Source organism: Mesoplodon bidens (genome assembly GCF_964165515.1).
Source record: "Mesoplodon bidens genome assembly, chromosome: 3".
Taxonomy (NCBI): domain Eukaryota; kingdom Metazoa; phylum Chordata; class Mammalia; order Artiodactyla; family Ziphiidae; genus Mesoplodon; species Mesoplodon bidens.
In genome coordinates this window covers 29,558,790-29,577,724 of record NC_138178.1, presented here as the reverse complement: position 1 = coordinate 29,577,724, position 18,935 = coordinate 29,558,790, and the positions used below count along the sequence as shown (strand labels likewise).

The 18,935-nt window shown below is 41.5% G+C and overlaps 1 protein-coding gene across 4 annotated transcripts in view; it reads right to left on the bottom strand.

The window, feature by feature from the left end:
• The window catches only part of DIP2C (disco interacting protein 2 homolog C), a 359,289-nt gene that overhangs the window by 116,561 nt on the left and 223,793 nt on the right, over window positions 1-18,935 (bottom strand). For all 4 annotated transcript variants that reach the window (XM_081228458.1, XM_081228459.1, XM_081228460.1 and 1 more), the window contains 3 exons: window positions 9,886-10,020; window positions 7,259-7,378; window positions 5,901-6,098 (listed from right to left, as the gene is read on the bottom strand). In XM_081228458.1, the coding sequence (XP_081084584.1) occupies window positions 5,901-6,098; window positions 7,259-7,378; window positions 9,886-10,020 (453 nt within the window). The remainder of the gene's footprint in view (window positions 1-5,900; window positions 6,099-7,258; window positions 7,379-9,885; window positions 10,021-18,935) is intronic.

Below are 18,935 nucleotides of genomic sequence, written 5' to 3'. Positions count from 1 at the left end.
AATTATTTTAAAGTTTTGAACTCTAGAAAAAATCACCACAAAGCAGGATTATAAAGATCAAAAAAACATGAGAAAAATAACCAGTTTTGAAGAACTTGCAGATTCAAATCCCTGCCTTCATCCCAGTGCCAGATATTTCCTCAGCATACCCAGGTGATAGCAAACAGTCTGAGTACAAACCAAAATGACTTGAAAATCTAACATGAATTCTTGGACACATAAAGGCCTTTTACAACTTTAGCTTCTATAAGCTTTCAGAAGCAGTCAAGGTGTTAGAAATTATATTAATGCAATAACAGTATAATAAAGATAACAACAATTTGAACTATTTCCTATAAATGCAATCACTTTTCTAATCTTTTTCCTATTTTAAATGTAAAAGCTAAATTAATATACACTTTAATTATGAAATTAAATTATGAAATGAAAAAAATCTGAATTGATTTCATACTGGATTTTGCAGCAACCCAAAATAGGGTTCTTACTGTTTTCCTATCAATGGATTTATCAATTTGTCTCTTCCTTAGTGATTAGGGGGACAAGGAGGATTTTTCCATTATCTCTGATTCCTATAATTCCTAGGACATTCCTCGCTCATAGTACATGCTCAACAAATGTTTGTTTTATTAACATCATAATAAAGCAAGCTATAAAAAACAAAATCGCAGTATACATTTTAGCCTACTTCTTGATCACTGAGAGTAGCTACTAGGTGTGATGTTTTATTCATGTCCCTCCTCCACCTTCCTTAACTCCACCTCCTCAAGACTGGCTACATTACAATTATTTGATGATTATATTTTTGCCCTAAATAGTCACTAGCCATTAGAAATAATGCAGGGAGTTATTTTTTTCCTAAAGAAATCACAAATATTTTGTGCCTTCAGATTTAATGAGAAAATGTTAGGAAAGTATTATAGTTGAATAAACAATTACAATCAACTTGTTGTAAGTGAAAAAAAATCAATGCATTGTAAACAAACAAATCAATTACAATCACACAATTAGCACCATTATATTTTGTTAAAGTTTCAACTTCATTCTCAGTTTGGAATATTAAAGTTGAGATCATCATAAATTCATACAAAAGCCAATTTACAACAGAGAGTTTGAAAAAGGAAACAACACACTTTTGGCAAGGTCTAGAAATATTTTTCAAATAGAAAAAAATAAAGTGTAAATTGATGATTTAAATTAAAGAAGATAGGGCTTCCCTGGTGGCGCAGTGGCTGAGAGTCCACCTGCCGATGCAGGGGACACGGGTTCCTGCCCCGGTCCGGGAAGATCCCACATGCCGCAGAGCGGCTGGGCCCGTGAGCCATGGCCACTGAGCGCATCCGGAGCCTGTGCTCCGCAACGGGAGAGGCCACAACGGTGAGAGGCCTGCGTACCGCCAAAAAAAAAAGAATTGAAGGACAGATAAAGTTTTCCAGACAAGTAAAAAGTTAAAGGAGTTCATCACCACTAAAGCAGCCTTACAAAAGAAGTGTTAAAGGAACTTATTTAAGCTGAAAAGAAAGGGCACTAATTTGTAACAAGAAAATATGTGTCTCACTGGTAAAGGTAAATATTTAGTAAAGGTAGTAGATTATACATTTATAAACCTAGTATTAGGTTGAAAGAAAAAAGTAGTAAAAATAACTACAACAGTTAGTTCAGGAATACACAAGATAAAAAGATGTAAAATGTGACATCAAAAACATAAAACAGGGGAAGACTAAAAATGTAGGGCTTGAGAATGTACTCAAACTTAAGTTTTTAATCAACTTAAAACAGACTATTATAAATATGTTATATGTAAGCCTCATGGTAACCATCAAGCAAAAACCTATAGTAGATACACAAAAAATAATGTGAAAGGAATCTAAGCACATCACTAAAGAAAGTCATCAAACCACAAAGGAAGAGAGTAAGAGAAGACTAAAGGAACAGAGGAACTACAAAAGAGCCAGAAAGCAATTAACAAAACGGCAATAAGGTCATACCTATCAATAACTACTTTAAATGTAAACAGACTAAATTCTCCAGTCAAAAGACACAGCAGGTGAATGAATTAAAAAAAAACCCCAACAGGGCTTCCCTGGTGGCGCAGTGGTTGAGAGTATGCCTGCCGATGCAGGGGACACAAGTTCGTGCCCCGGTCCAGGAGGATCCCACATGCCGTGGAGCGGCTGGGCCCGTGAGCCATGGCCGCTGAGCCTGCGCGTCTGGAGCCTGTGCTCCGCAATGGGAGAGGCCACAACAGTGAGAGGCCCGCATACAGCAAAAAAAAAAAAAAAAAACCCAACAACACAAGACTCACCTACATACTTCTACAATAGACCCACTTCAAGTATAAAGACACACACAAAATGAAAGTGAACAGATAGAAAAAGATATTCCATGTAAATGGAAACCAAAAGAAAGCTGGGGTAGCTATACTTATAACAGATAACATCAACTTTAAAACAAAGACTGTAACAAGACAAAGGACATTACGTAATGATAAAGGGTAAATCCAACAAGCAAATATAACATTTGGATATATTTATGCACCCAGTATAGAAGCACCTAAATATATTAAGCAAACGTTAACAGACATAAAGAGGGAAACAACAGCAATATAACATGAGTAGAGGATTTTAATACCCGATTTACATCAATGAACAGACCAGCCAGACAGAAAATCAATAAGGAAACATCAGCCTTAAATTACACATTACACCAGATAGATATATAAAGAACACTCTATCGAAAAGCAGCAGAATACACATTCTTCTCAAGCTCATATGGAACATTCTCCAGGATAGATCATATCTTAGGCCACAAAATGAGTCTTAAATTTAAGAAAATAAATCATATTGAGCATCTTTTCTGACCACAATGTTATTAAACCACAAATCAATTACGAGAACTGATAAATTTACATGTATGTGGAGATTAAAAAACATGCTATCCAACAACCAACAGAACAAAGAAATCAAAAGAGAAAGTAAAAAACACCTTGAGACAAATGAAAATGAAAATATAACATGCTAAAACATGGGATACAGCGAAAGCAATTCTAAGAGGGAAATTCACAGAACGTCTATCTCGAGAAACAAGAAAAATCTCAACCTAACTTTACATCTCAAATAACTAGAAAAAGAAGAACAAATGAGGCCCAAAGTTAGTAGAAGGAAGAACATGACAAAGATCAGAGCGGAAATAAATGAAATAGATTAAAAAGACAATAGAAAAGATCAATGAAATCAAGAGCTGGTTCTTTAAACAAAATTAACAAACCTCTGGCTAGACTCACCCAGGGAAAAAAGAGGACTCATAAATAAAATCAGAAATGAGAGACATTACAATTGGTATTAAAGAAATACAAATGATCATAAGAGATTACTATGAACAATTACATACCAACAAACTGGACAACCTCGAAGAAATAAATTCCTAGAAGCATACAACCTTCCAAGACTGAATGATGAAAAAACAGAAAATCTAAACAGACCGTTTACTAGTAAGGAGATTGAATCAGTAACCAAAACCCTCTCCACAAACAAAAGTCCAGGACTAAATAGCTTCACTGGTGTATTCTACCAAACATTCAAAGAAGAATTAATACCAATCCTTCTCAAGTTCTTCCAAAAAACAAAAGATGAGAAAACACTTCCAAACTCATTTTACAAGGCCTGCATTACCCTGTTATCAAAACAAGACAAGGACACCATGAGAAAAGAAAATTACAGGCCTGAAGAACACAGATGCACAAATCTTCAACAAAACATTAGCAAACCAAATTTAATAATATGTTAAAATGCTCATACACCATGATCAAGTGGGATTTATTCCAGAGATGCAAGGATGGTTCAACATCCGCAAATCAATGAATGTGACACAGCACATTAATAACATAATGAAGGATAAAAATCATATGATCATCTCAGCAGATGCAGAAAAAACATTTGACAAAATTCAACATCCATTTATGATAAAAATTCTCAACAAAATAAAAGTCATATGTTTACAAGCTCAGAGCTAACAGCATACTCAACAGTAAAAAGCTGGAAGCTTTTCCTCTAAGATTCAGGAACAAGACACTTTTGCCATGCTTATTCAACATAGCATTGTAAGTCCTAGTCAGAATAATAAGGTAAGAAAAAGAAATAAAAAGCATCCAAACTGGAAAGGAAGAAGAAAAACTGTCACTACTTGCAGATAACATGACATTATATATAGACAAACTTAAAGACTATACAGAAAAACAGAGTAATAAATGAATTCAGTAAAGTAGCAGATACAAAATCAATACACAGAAAACTGTTCTGTCTATACACTAATAATAATCTATCAGAAAGAGAAATCAAGAAAACAATCCCATTTACAACTGCATCAAAAGGAATAAAATACCTAGGAATGAATTTAATCAAGGAGGTAAAAGACCTGTATGTTAAAAATTATGACTTTAATGAAAGAAATTAAAGATGACACAAATAAATAGAAAGATATTCTCTGCTCGTGGATCAGAAGAATTAATATTGTTAAAATGTCTGTACTACCCAAAGCAATCTATAGATTCAATCCAATCCTTATCAAAATTCCAATGGCATTTTTCACAGAAATAGAACAAACAATTCTAAAATTTGTATGAAACCATGAAGGACCCCAAATAGCCAAAGCCATCTTGAGAAAGAAAAACAAAGCTAGAGACATCATACTCCCTGACATTACAAAATTACCAGTAATGAAAAACTGTATGATACTGGCACAAAAACAGACACATAGATCAATGAAACAGAATAGCCCCAAAATAAACCCACACATGTATGTCAACTAATTTATGACAAAGGAGCCAAGAAAGGGGAACGGACAGTCTTTCAATAAATGATGCTTGGAAAACAGTACACAATCAGCTCCATGGCTGAATCTGGCAAGAGATGAAGGTCAGACAGGAAAGTCCTCTTTTTGACTGACTAAAATCTATTTCCAAGAGTATAACTTTTAAAAAATGAATCTTATGCCTCATGATGGGTGAAATACCCTCTATCCACTCAGAATTTCCCAACAAAGCCAGAAAAAAAAATCAGACTATGAAAACATATGCTCCTAAATCCCATTTCCTTCCATGAGATGCACAGGATAATGACTGAGGCACAGTGGGTGCCTCACAGGCCCCACACCCACTAAAAGGCTGGGCTATAATACTTAACACCTGGCTCTTGACCTCCATTGCTAATGGAGAAAACACTTTCTTTCCTACCTGCAATTAGAAGAGCATTATCATCATAAAAACTAAACTGAAAGTTAAAAAAAGGTAATCTAACCTCATACATGCAGACATAATATAAGCCATTTTGGTGTTTTTGTTATGAAGCTTGTTTCTTTGCAAAACTGTAACAGAGAGTGTGAAAATGACCTGAAAATTTGCTTTCTCTGTCTCTAATCCGTGGAGCAAAGAGAAAGGAACTCTCTGGTACAGTTAACTATTTCCAAGTTTATGGACTACATTAATGGTACTGAATAAAGAATTAAAGAAAAGTTTGTTTCTCTTGCTTTCTGAAAAAGCACTTTGGAAACAGATTCTGTTCCTTCTGAGTGACGCATGTCAAAGAGTTCTGATATACATTCTTTAACTACCAATCCTTCTTGAAAGCATTAATTTAATTAATATACATTCCAAGAGGTAAAATCTAACATCTTAGAGTTATAGTCACTAATTTTTTATATCACTTTCTGGTTTTTACTCAAAAACATTTAACAAATAGTAACTTTTCATATTCAAACCAAATAATTTTCCTATAATATTCCTTTCAGGTTCCATTTATTTCTGTATTAGAAACATAAGGCAACACAAATATGAATCGGCCACCCTGAAAGTGACAGTTATGTGCAGGCACAAGCAAACAAAAGGTGGATAAGCCTCACAGGATTACCGTAAGTGAGGATGTACAGAGGTTTCCCATTCGTGTCCATCGTGGTCAAGCACGGGGCCTTTGGTGAGATGGTCCCCCATCGCTGTAACGCTGCTTCTAAAGATGGGGGCCAATTTGTAACCACACCCAGCTGTTCCCCACGCATCGCCAACATTTGGGCTCCCTCTGGCTTTGGCTGGTTTGGATCTGGTTGTTGAACTAAATACATTTGAACACAAAAGGTTTTCAAGAAAAACACATCCATATTAGCACAATCACTTTTTTATTCCTTTTAAGGAAGCTAGAAGACTTACACTTGAGTTAGAAATTTATTAGAGGACAGGAAACATGCACAGGTGTTTTTCTAGAATTAGAGCTATGACTGACACATGAGCCTCATGGATGTAACAAAAGCACTTAATTCTTACAATTTCCAAGGCAAAGTCAGGGTGTGGAACTTAGGGAGACCTGAATGCATTTATAAACTGACAAGTAAAACTATGCATTTTAACATGCCTAGAGTCTAGGATTGCAATAGCCATGTTTAAAACATCGGTTATCGACATACACTAGTAATAATTGACTCCAAAGAGCTCAAATCTTGCTGAATTATATTTTTCCCTTAAATACTGAGATGTAAATCTGAATTTGCTACAGCTACTATGAATAACTAGTACAGCACATATTTTCTTAAGTATAACAAAAATAAACGCCCCATAATAAAAACCATTTGCCCAACTCTTTACATAGGTAAGAATCTGAGAGATTATTCCCACTTCTGGGAAAGGTTTCTCTTATAGTTGATGATTCACAATTTCCACCTGCTGGCTAGAAAATCAGCTATGTCTTACTTGTGGTATAAAGAGCAAGAAAATAAGCAGTTTGGGTTTGATACAACAAGCAGTACTTTGTTTCAATTTTAAGTTGTTTGTGTTAAAAGGCTCAGGACTGTTCAGGGGTTAAGAACACCAGCTCCTGAAGCTGTCACGAGGAAGGTGAGATCTGCCACGGCTCACTCTGCATTCCTCTAAAGCCTATTCAGAGAGAACGCGCTGCTGCAAGCTCAGGTTGTCTATGATTTATCAACACCAGCATTCCTGTAGCCTCAAGGAGTCCTTAGAAACAGGCCTGGCTCACGGGACAAAATCGCATTCTGCTGAGAGTGACACACAAATGGTATCAACCCAACTGTGCCGGGACTGGCGTATCTTTAAAGGGACCTTGGGGAATAGTACCTACAGTTTCTAGGCAGGATCCCTGTCTTCCCAGGAACACCAAGATTACTGTTCTTAAAAAGTCTAACAGCCTTGGTAGAAAAACACTATACTCTATAGGGTCACAGAAACACCGGAAGAGCGGGTAGGAATGGGTTCTTTCACCTTCCAGCAGTTCTTCAAAGTCATCGACGAAGAATTCCCGCAATGGTGGTCGTTTGGGTCGTTTGAGGGTGTTGACAAGCTGCTGGATTTTTGCTGATACCCGGCTACTTACAGGCACTCCTGAAAAACAGAACCATGGGGCAGGTGGACTGACTGTGAGCATGAACCAGCGTAAACAAGCAGCCACAGTAAAAACAGCCGTGACAGCACACCCTGCCCCATCTCAGGGCTGGGAGCCCCTCAGTGTCACCTAAGACGACTGCTGCTCAACGAGAACATTCCTAGGTGGACAGTCTTAGCATGTGACCTTGCTAGGAAGCCTCGAGAGAGCATAAAGATGTAGCAGAAATGATTCCCTTTTACACTGTGAACTGTCCTGCTCTGGTGACCTTGGGAAAAACTCCGGACAATAGACTGGGCTCGGTCCCGCCTCTATTCCTAAAACAGGGTCTGTCATCTCCTTATTAATACCGTCTCAGGGTCCCCTGTGTCCTTGGGGGTCAGAGAGCTGATTAAGCAGTGAGACCCTCCCCAAGTTCCAATCTCCCCTGAGTCCACTGTGCTCAGCCTCCAGCTGCCGCCCCTGAAAGTAAGGGGACTCAGGTTCTACAAGTGCCGCTGGCAGGCCTTGTCCTCTTGCAGGTAATGGCCAGGTCCCTCCTATATGTCTTTCAGACCCACTCTCCTGAGTGAACATTTAGGCAATGCATTCTAGAAGCAGAGCAATTAAAAGTCTCTAAATTCAGTTTCTGACATAATACAGAACTTACATATATTTATCCATGTGTACTGAGAAAAATAGACCCAACCGTATAATACATTTCTCATGACAATGTGACATCGTTTTCAAAACTGAATAAGTGAAATGATCAATGAAAAAGGCATGAAATTTAAAAAACTTTACATAACCCAAATAAATGAAAAAATGGAGCACCAAGATGCTAAATCCGTAACTGGATCACATGCACTCTCTGCAGGCAGATTTCATTCCTGCTGAAAAGTGCTTGGAAACCTGAACCTGGTAAATACGAAGGCCTGGAACCTTCACAGTTCTCAGACAGAAGAACCACGACCAGAGAGGGTCTTTCCCATGCTGACCGAGGCAAAGCCCTTCCTCCACGGCACAGTGTCACAAGAACAGAACTCAGCTTTTGGAACGAGTATGACAGAATTCAAGGAAATTTTTCTATCAAATAAAAACCATTTTAATAGACAGTCTCAAAATACACTATGGGCACTTTCAGAATTGAGACATTAAATATTTTACAATCTTGAAAATATATAAAAATATACAACCCAGAATTCTCAATATCTAAACACAAAATTTCCCCATTAAATAGTCCCCGTTAATCTGGTTTGGATGAACCAGAGATCATTTCACAAGGCCACTGGTGCTCCAGCTTAATTTAGAACACACACAAATCATCCTAGGACCCAGCCCAGAGCTTCTGATGTGTTAGGTCTGGGGTGTGGCCCAGAATCTGTTTTCCAACAAGTGCCCCATGTGGTTCTGGTACGAGACACCATCACAGCACTGGACTGGACAATACATGAATTTACCTGGGGGAGCAGGTGAAGATGATGAACTTTAAAGACAACAAAGTTACTAAAATGGTGATGAGAAGAGTAACAGTAATGACCAATTCAATAAACAATGAACTTAGTAGAGGACTAAAGCAAACCTTGATACTGAGAAGCATTCCAGGGAAACCAATCATACTGGAAACTGGAGTGACTTCAAATGTACTAACAGAGAACTCAGAACCCAGCGACCTTGGGCTCTGACCACACTGAAGAGGCATCTGCCTTTTAGAGGCTGGGTCCAGGCCTCCTCATCACCTCATCTGACCACAGTGAAGAGGCATCTGCCTGTTAGAGGCTGGGTCCAGGCCTCCTCATCACCCCCGCGTCACAGTGTCACGGACACAAGCATAGTGGGATGGATGGCACACAGAGGCTATTTTGGCCATCTTCCAAGAAAATAATGCTTTATATCATCATTGGGTTCCAGTCTAACTTTCATGACTCTGGAAGGTCAAGGAAAGCAGAATAAAGCATGAAGTTCATGTTCAAGTCTGTCACTTTAGAATGGGTAACAGGAATATGTCAGAGCATACCAAGATGAAAGATTCAAGGAACAAGAGAGAACCCGAATGGCTGTATTTATCAAATCACCAATACTTTTTCCAACCTGGAGGAAAAAGGACCGTCTTTCTTCCAAAGTCTAAAGCACCATTCTGCCCATCTTTGTCCATTATTTTGGTTGCGTTTAGCTCCATCTTGCCCTTCCAAGTAACCATTCACAGTCTTAATACCTGCACTAATTTTCTAATTGTGGAATCAACATTATTCATTAGCAAAAACATCAGAATTTTATCAAATCTTTTTCTTCTCATGACAAAATTCCTACAACGTTGACATTTTTCCTACAAGGAATAATTCTTGGCCCCCTTGGAGACATTTTGCACTTCCTGTAACTATGCCACCTTCTAGGGAGGCTCATAAAGAACCTGATGAGTCAATGAGCCGACTGTGTCACTAGAAGAAACACATCCAGTCAGGGCACAGAAAGCATGTTAGCAGAACTTAGAATTTACAAAGGAGGAAAAACTTGCTGGAAGACATACCATCGCCAGTCTCCATGAGCTCGGCATTGCCATACTTTGGGGCTGTTCTTGACGTCATAGAGCCCTGCGGCCTTTCTACTTGTATTGAGTGTTCTGAGGTGTAAGTGGTTACATCGGGAGGTGCAGAGTGATTTTCTGTAAAGAAGCAAATTGTAAGTTTTCTGGTTATCATGATACAGTTATTGTGAAGGCTACGTAAGCAATAAGGTTTCAAAAATGCCACATCCTAAGAAGAGAAAAAGATTCTGAATCAAAAACTACTATAAAAATCTCAGCATAAAGATGATCTTTACAATAATAACATCACTACAGGTGTCACATCAACGAATCACTGTAGCACTTTAATTAAAATAATGTCTTCAACTGGCCAAAGGAAAAAGACACTGTAAGTTATGTGTTCATAAAAGAGTAATTTTCTTGTCAGTCATAGTAGAGGCAGTTAAGAGCTCAAGCTTTAGATGCAGAGAGCCTGGGGTTTGAATCCCAGTTCTGCAAATTCTTGAGACCTTGGAAGCATCCTGATCTCTATACCTTGGTTTCTTCATCCATCAAATGGGAACAATGGCAACTACCTCCTTGTTGGGTAGATTAAATGAGTTAACATATGTAAAGTACTTAGAACATTTCTTGATAGAAGGTGAACATTTAGGAAATAGTAGCTATTTTATTATTTGTCTTAGCATGAATAATACTGAACAGTCCAGTCATTCAGAAAACACCTGTTTACATCTAATGTGTATGGGGTTCCGTGTTCTGCACAATGAAACGTACAGCAGGCCTTCCCCATAACATTATTTGATGATAAAGTTAAGCACTTAAATGGTTAAATGGGGAAAGCATGACTTTGTATTTATTAAATAAGACATTAAGGAGAGCATGTCAAATGAGAATGTCCATGTCATTTTATACATACTAAGTTCTAATAATGAGTATTATACTATTAATTTTGATTTGTTGATCCTTACTAGATAAAAACTTGTCAAGAGTCTATAGTTCCACGTGACAGAAGCACAATATTTTATGCTGTTAAAAGGGGAGCAGGTACTGGAAGGCCTTTCTCCTCTGTACACTGCCCACCTTGGCACTACACGTGAGGGCCAGTTTAAACTGTGAAATCACTAACATAAAGCACAAGAGTGAGGTAAAACAGAGCACCGAAGAGATCATAAAGGACGCTGTTTACAGACTGCTCTAAACTAGAAGCCGGGGCGTGGCCTGTCGACTCCGCTGGGAACATACACGTTGGGGACTCAAATTTTAGCCGTTCTGCAAATGTCTAGAAACGACCTCGAGAAGCCCACAGGTACTCATTTGAGGGTGCAGGTAATTTTAACAAGTAGGCAGATTGGCAAGTACCCAATCCGCCAGAAGTGAAGACTGACTTCTGTGTCAGTGAGCCTGCGTAAGTTAAGGGACATTACACTGAGTAAGACTTGAGGCCAAGGAATATTAATCTGAATTCCTAAGCAAGCTTCAAACATAGCAATCAGCGTGACCAATGCAGGTGCTTGGACTCGGGAGACCCTCAGTCCTAGGCACACTGACCAGTAAGTGTGTGGAAATGTGCACGGGGGCTGAGGGCTGGGCCGCCAGCAGTTGCCCAACTGGTCCTCAGGTCCGCGTCTCAGAGCTGATCACCTGGGACTGGTTACTGACCTTCCTATGCCTCGGTTCCCCATCCTGTAAAAGGGGGTGACAATGACAATGCCTACCTCTGAGTTACAGTGGGGATTACATAGATAAACAGATACAAGCACTGGCGTCACCAGGCACACAGAAAGACATGCTAGGAGAGGAACACATGGGCAGCTCTCTGCACCAACAACTACTCTTCCAGGGTCTGAGCCTGGAGATCTCTGTGAAGATAACAATCGGCATCAGCCCCTAAACACAGGCCATCAGCAGAGTCCAGCTCCCCATTCCTCAACTCCCTGTTCCAGGAGTGTCCAGCCTGTTATGGACTGAACTATGTCTCCTCAAAATTCACACGCTGAGTCCTAATCTCCAGGACCTCAGAAGGTGACTGTGTTTGGAGATGCAGGTCTTTAAAGAGATGATTAAGGCAAAACAAAGCCACTAGGATGGGCCCTAATTCAATCTGACTGGTGCCTTATAAGAAGAGATGAGGACAGAGATGCCCAGAGAAGACGGCTGTCTACACGCCCAGGAGAGAGGCCTCAGGAGAAACTGCCAACACCGTGAGCTCAGACTTACTGCCTCCAGGATTGTGAGCCACTGAATGTCTCTTGTTTAAGCCGTGTTTAAGGTGCTTTGTTATGGCCGCCTGAGCCAACTGACACACACCCTTAAGGGCAATTTCTTAGATCTTAGCCCAGAAAAAGAGTACCTGTGAGAGGGAGGAGGGTGCGGCTGGGATGCTTTATCAGATCACTGAGGGGACGAGCAAGAGGGAGAGAAGAGGACCGTTCAAATGACCTCTTTAATATTTCAAACACTGCATTCATTCTTCTCATCTCCTCTACCTGTGCTTTTGCCAAATAGACTTTATTTCATGTTTCAAAATGATCTAATTCTCCATGGCTGAGCAGTTAACTCCCCGGGGCCCCATATTTCAAACAAAAATATAATAGATGCCAATGTATGATGAGCAACATTTCAAATTAGCCACATAAAACAAAAGCAGCTAAAATGTAAGTTCACTGCGTTCCGTTTTACTCAGGTTTACTTGTGTTTATGTTACGCTGTAGCTGCATCATTGGTGGCAGCCACTGAGTCTTTGTGTTGGGCAGCAGACGTACTCACTTCCACTTTGAAGTTGGGAAAAATAACGATTCCAATACATCTGGTGATTAAAAAATAGGAACAGTGACAGCTGCATGACTTCAAAGTGCTTTCCAAATTTATGTTAGCTCCTCTCCCCCTCCCTTTCAAACTCCCCACATATGCTGTCACTGTAGGATTATAAGCCCAGCAGCGCGCTTCTGTTAGGAAGCCAAAGAACATTCTTCCATTGCAGTGATATATGGTGCCCTATTTTATTTTAATAAACATCAGGACTCCAAGTATTTAACTCTGTTACCTATCTTTTGCGAATATTGAAAAGACCTTTGTATGTAACAGATGCTCAAGAAACACTTCCTGACGGGTCAGAAAAAGTAGGGTCTGGTTGAAGGTGCAGGGTCAAAGGTCTAAAGTGCTCATCAGCCCCAGGCATGAGGCCAATCAGGTCCATATGCAACAGGAGCATTTCAAAGATTAAGAACTCTCATCAGAGCGGGTTCGTATCTTCTGAGCCAGATGACCCACTGTTCCTTAGATCAATTTCCCAATACTTTCAAAATCAACAGAAAAATGGTGGCCAACCTTCCAGCCACCTATCAGGTGTCACCTCCACCGTGACTGCCCCAGAGCTACTGTGACATCTTTGCATCTGCTCCCTGACAGGTGGGTCCTGTCTCATTCACCTCTCTATGGCTTTTGCTCCCAGCAGCTGACATGGGTTCCTTAAGAATCTGGAATCAAGGCACAAGGGGCAGGTGGGAGGGAAGTGTAATTCACCCGTCTTCCATGATAGTATCTCTGTTTTGGAGCCATCAGTACCAGGGGTCCCATCTCACTGCATCCCCCTCCCACTCCGGATTTTAGTCTGTTACTCTTGCCAACTATACACCCGCTTTGGACAGCTGTTTTGGCCATGACCGTTTCAGGTTACTAGCTGGTCTTCCTGCTCAGCTCTGCATTAGAAATTCCCTGCTTCCTTGAACTAACTCCTTCCTCATCTCCTGCTCTTGCAGGCATCCAGCTCAGCCCAGCTCCTGTGTCCTACTCAGATGCTGAAGTTGTACAACACCCAGCTCATGTTGTTTGCACTCAGCAAATGTTGGAGTAAAAGTTCAAAGAATGAATGAACATAAGAATGAATACACTGGAGCACTTGATGACTAGAGATAACATGCTTATGGTTCTCACAGCACTGAAAAGCAGCTTTCTTTAATTCTAACTATATGACTGGGAACCTCAGGGATCAGTGGTCAGAGATCCTATCTCCCAACCTGTTATTTTTCAGTCCCCAAATAACTTCTAAATGAAGAGAAGAAAAAGAGAAAATCTGGTTTTCACATGTAGAAAGCAATGTGCTCGTGGTCCACTAACTGACGATAGATAAGGAGAAACGACTTCAGAGGGACCCAGCCTTCCATCCATCAACAAGGCCCCTCCTGTGTCTCCTACGGTCCATCCAACCTCTACAGTCACTGAGCAGAAAGCGATACAGGCCCTCAGACCACCCGTCCACCCAGCTGCCCTGGCTTCCTAAGATGACATGGCTGTGCCCTCCACATGGCAGCAGAAAACCAGGTTCCTCAATGAAAATATGGAGGTGACACGTGGTGAAAGGCACCTGCAACGATGCTGAGGGAAGGAGCTGGCCTCATGGCAGAGCATCCAGCTTGGCTGCTGGAGACGCTGCTCAGCTGCCTACCGCACCGACCCATCTTCCACACGCAGCTCATGAGAAGAGCAGGACTTCCTCCTTGGTTTCCCCAGGAATGTCCAACCTCCCTGGCTCTGACAGAAGCCCCCAACAGGAGAGCTCTACTTGTGTCTCACCCATATGTCATATTGACACATGACAATATAAGTGAGGATTTATCTCCTTAATCCTTTAATAATCACTCAAGGACAGAACAGTATACTCTGGTTACCTGTGAGAGTGTGTGTGATACTGCTAATGGTGATTCACAGTTGCTTTTCAAATTTGCAGACTAAACCTGGAGATAGTTAGAAAGGGCTCAGTGGTTCTATATTCAAACATTTCTCTCAGCCAAGGCTCTCAGAGGTTGACTTTAGAAGCATTACATAGGTTCTCAGAACTGGAACGGCCTACCTCCCACATTTATGCCACAAAAATCCATAAAGATGGGATAGTTACCCTTAGACAAATCTCGGGATGTTCTAATATCAGAACAAAAATCTTTAACTTCAGACAATAGCTTCTTGACTTTTATATCTGCAAATTCAAATTCATGCTGAAGGGCTCCAATCATCACAAGCCTGTACAGACCACAGACCCAGTAGGATTGTGATGGGGATGCTGGAACTTTTACTGTTTATGCAAAGTTTAATTGCATTTCTGTCTGCAAGGAGCTCTTGTTCTGTTTTCAACAAGCAGGGCCAAGCTGGAACACAGACACTGAGGAGGGAGCAAGACTGGAGTGTCACGAGCAGGTGCTCCTACACCCAACAGATAGGAGTCTGGTTCCTGCTGACCACTCACTAGCTGGGTGCCCTTGGCATCACATCCACCTTCCTAAGCCTGGGTCTTCTCACCTGTGGAACAAGAGTGCTGCTACTCGCTCCTCACCAAGTCTGAGGGCACAAGCGACACTATACCGTGACATTCTGCAGTGACGGTGACACTGCCATCCTCACTCTCAGGCCCAAAGGCTCCTGCTCTGCCATTTCTCCCCTTGCGTGGGAATCCTTTCCTCTCATGAGTTCCAAGAAAGAGTCTGTGAAACTCATGGCATTAAGTGTAAATGACTGCATTTGAACACTGGGAGAAAGAGAAGAACTGAATAGACATCCTTCTATTTGGTTGGTTTTGTGCACCAAAGTGTGAGCGGCAGGCTCCGAGGTATTCCTGCAGCATGGAGCAGGCACTGGATGAAGGGTTAGGATACTTGTGGGTCAAAAATCATTACTTTGATTCTAAGTATAAAATCCAAATAAACAAAATCAGTTTCGAGTGGCAAAAATCCCAAAGCATTTTTGGAGACAAGAAACCGGAGCAGATCTGTGCCCTAACAACATCAACAGTGCAACAAGGACAATATGAACAGGACAGATATGAGGCTGGAAGGGGCTGCAGCACTGAGATGGGAGGTGAGGTGCCTGGATGCAGGGTCCTGGGAGCAGTAATGGAGAGGAAGGAGGCCTGCAAGACACAGGGTAGCCAAACGCTACGCAACAGGGCCTCTGCTGGTCTGTGGAAGGAGGAGCCAAGGATGGCGAGGTCTGGAGCCCGCTCCTGGGAGTGCAGGACCTTGTCAGATGAGCCGACCTGGGGACACAGCGTAGGGCTGAGGTGCAGGGTCAAGAGGCACTCTGAAATGTGGACGGGTGAAGGAAGTACAGATCTGAAGATCGTGAAAGAGCAGATGGCCTCGAAAACTGTGGGAGTGGATGAAATGGGCAAGAACACAGAGAGACGGGGCAGGGAGAGGAGCCACCAGAGGAGAGGAAAGGACAGAGCGGGAAGGAGAACCAGGGTGTGGTGCAGGCCGGGAGAGGAGGGAATGAGTGATCATCACAGCCAAAGCTCCGGTTCACCGGTGGGGGAAGCTAAGATACAAAAGAGAAAAGAGCTGAGCTAGCAGATTTGGGAGGAGCCAGAATCCAGAATGAGGATGAAAAGATGAGCCTTGGGGGCTTCCCTGGTGGCGCAGTGGTTGAGAGTCCGCCTGCTGATGCAGGGGACACGGGTTCGTGCCCCGGTCTGGGAAGATCCCACATGCCGCGGAGCGGCTGGGCCCGGGAGCCATGGCCGCTGAGCCTGCGCATCCGGAGCCTGTGCTCTGCAACGGGAGAGGCCACGGCAGTGAGAAGCCCGCGTACCGCAAAAAAAAAAAAAAAAAAAAAAAAAAGATGAGCCTTGGAAAGAAGGAGCTTTCTTCCCCAGAAAAGGAAACATAGCAAAAAATGAATGGAGAAAGATATAGAAAAATCTCAGCTGGAAAAGGATCAGTGGTTAAAGATGTTCGACAAGGGGACAGAAAAAGATCCATGGTGACATTCACTCAATTTCAGTATCTGTGCAGATCTCAGCTTTATTACAAACTAAGCAAGACAATGCAGGATTAGAAGCCAGACCTAGGACCTAACTAAAAATTCCCACAGTCATGTCGGCCAGTGAGAGATCCCTCTCTCTCTTAGTACTGTATCACCCAAAGAGCCACAAGAAACACGCAGTAATTGACGGAAGAGTCTCATCGGCTTTGTGTTACCTAATGCAAATTTTCCTTTCCTGCTTACTTTTTCAATAGCGTGGCTTAAAACTCTCTAAAACAGGAGTTGGCAAACTGTGGCTCACAGGGTGGTCTGTCAGCCGCGTTTATAAAGGAAGTTTTGCGGGGGTACAGCCATGCCTATGGTTCATGCGCTGTCTTCTGCTCTTGAGCCAGCGGAGTTCAGCAGCAGCCACAGGGACTGCATGGCCCACAAAGCCTAATATCCACTCTCTGGTCCTTTCCTGGAAAAATTCACTGACCCTGCCTTCGAATTATGAAGCTCTAGCTGCAGGGATACCCCAGCCCCAAGTGTGCAGGCTTTGCTAATATCACCATCCTCGGTGTGTAGTTAATATTTTAAGAGTGTAAATGTCTGAAAAGTATTGATAAAGAGATTATAAAAGAATTCTTTGATACTGTGGATGATTATACATAAATAAGTTAGGGTAATTTATCACAACGGTGGCTATGCAGCCCTCTGAACAAATTCCCTAGAACACCAGAATCTAGGTCCAGACAACAGCTGCCAGGCTCCAGGCTAACTATGCATGAAGCACATGGGGGCACATCTATCTGCTTACCAGGATCAGATGCAAGAAATCTGATGAGAATTTCCTTGCTGATACAAACCACACACACCAAAAGCAGCATTCATGCTGATGAATTCTAAGATAGTCTGGAAATGGCAATAACTTCTATGAATATCTGGCTAATGACAATACACCCCCAACACATGCAGATGAAACCCGAATGTGATAACATCTCAGATGTGTCCGTTACAAAGGGGACACAGACCTTACCTATACATCTGGAGCTACAAAATAAGAGAACAGCTCATATAGAAGTCTCTTTAATTCCCTGAATATACAAATTTTGATTCTGAATATACAACAATGTTATCTATTATGCTTTGTTCTTATTTCTTAATCTAGAAATGTATTAATAGTTTCTCTTCAGCTTATCCATTTCTATGTAGCTTACTAATTCCTATAATATGTTACTCTAGTACCTTTTACATGCCTCTTGAAGTTTCAAAGTGTTGCTTTAATTCTCCTGGTTACTCTAAATTATGCTCCTTGACTTTTGATAATGATAAGATATTTCAGAGGTGTTGATCCTTTCCTTTCCAACTGTCTTAAGAACACGACATGCACAGAGGTTCTAAATAAACACCTTCTGGTTCTCTGTCATTGTGAAGAGAGGGCCCTTAATGATGTGCAGGCCCTGTTCTGTCTGAGCTGCAGGGAGCCGTCGCATGGCACGTCCATCTTCTTGTGTCACAAATGTGCACATCTCAGGCCTTAGCATCTCAGGATGGGGAACGTCTTGAGCCCTCATTGTCAGTGTTTTAAGTGTGAATAACAACAAGCAGAGCCATAGGAGGAAAAACCACCTGGACAGGGACCGCATGGTATGCTAAGCCAGCCTGATGGGAGATGCACGTGCAGTGTCCCTGTCATGCTGTCAGGATGGACTCACAAGGACGCAGGATTTCATTCCAACAACCACAAAGCAGAAGTACCATCCACTTGTTACAGCCTCTTCATAGTCTTTAACCACTTGTCTTTCCTCTACCCTTTGGGCAAAAGAGGTTTCTACAGACTCTATCCAAGTACTTCACCTTGAGGGACCAGAGGTACTACAAGTTGGTGGTTTATTTGACCCTAAATTCCTTAAAACACAGACATACACACGATATTTTCTTATTTGTAGGCTTCTGATGGCCTCAACAAAAGGTTGAACACTGCCAATTCTGACTTTTTACTTCTTTTGCTTTTGCCACAGGAGTAAAATATATATATATATATATATATATTATATATATATTATATATATATGTATATATATATATATATTTTTTTTGGTGGTACGCGGGCCTCTCACTGTTGTGGCCTCTCCCGTTGCGGAGCACAGGCTCCGGACGCACAGGCTCAGCAGCCATGGCTCACGGGCCTAGCCACTCTGCGGCATGTGGGATCTTCCTGGACCGAGGCACGAACCCGTGTCCCCTGCATCGGCAGGCAGGCTCTCAACCACTGCACCACCAGGGAATCCCTGGAGTAAAATATTTTAATTCTCTTT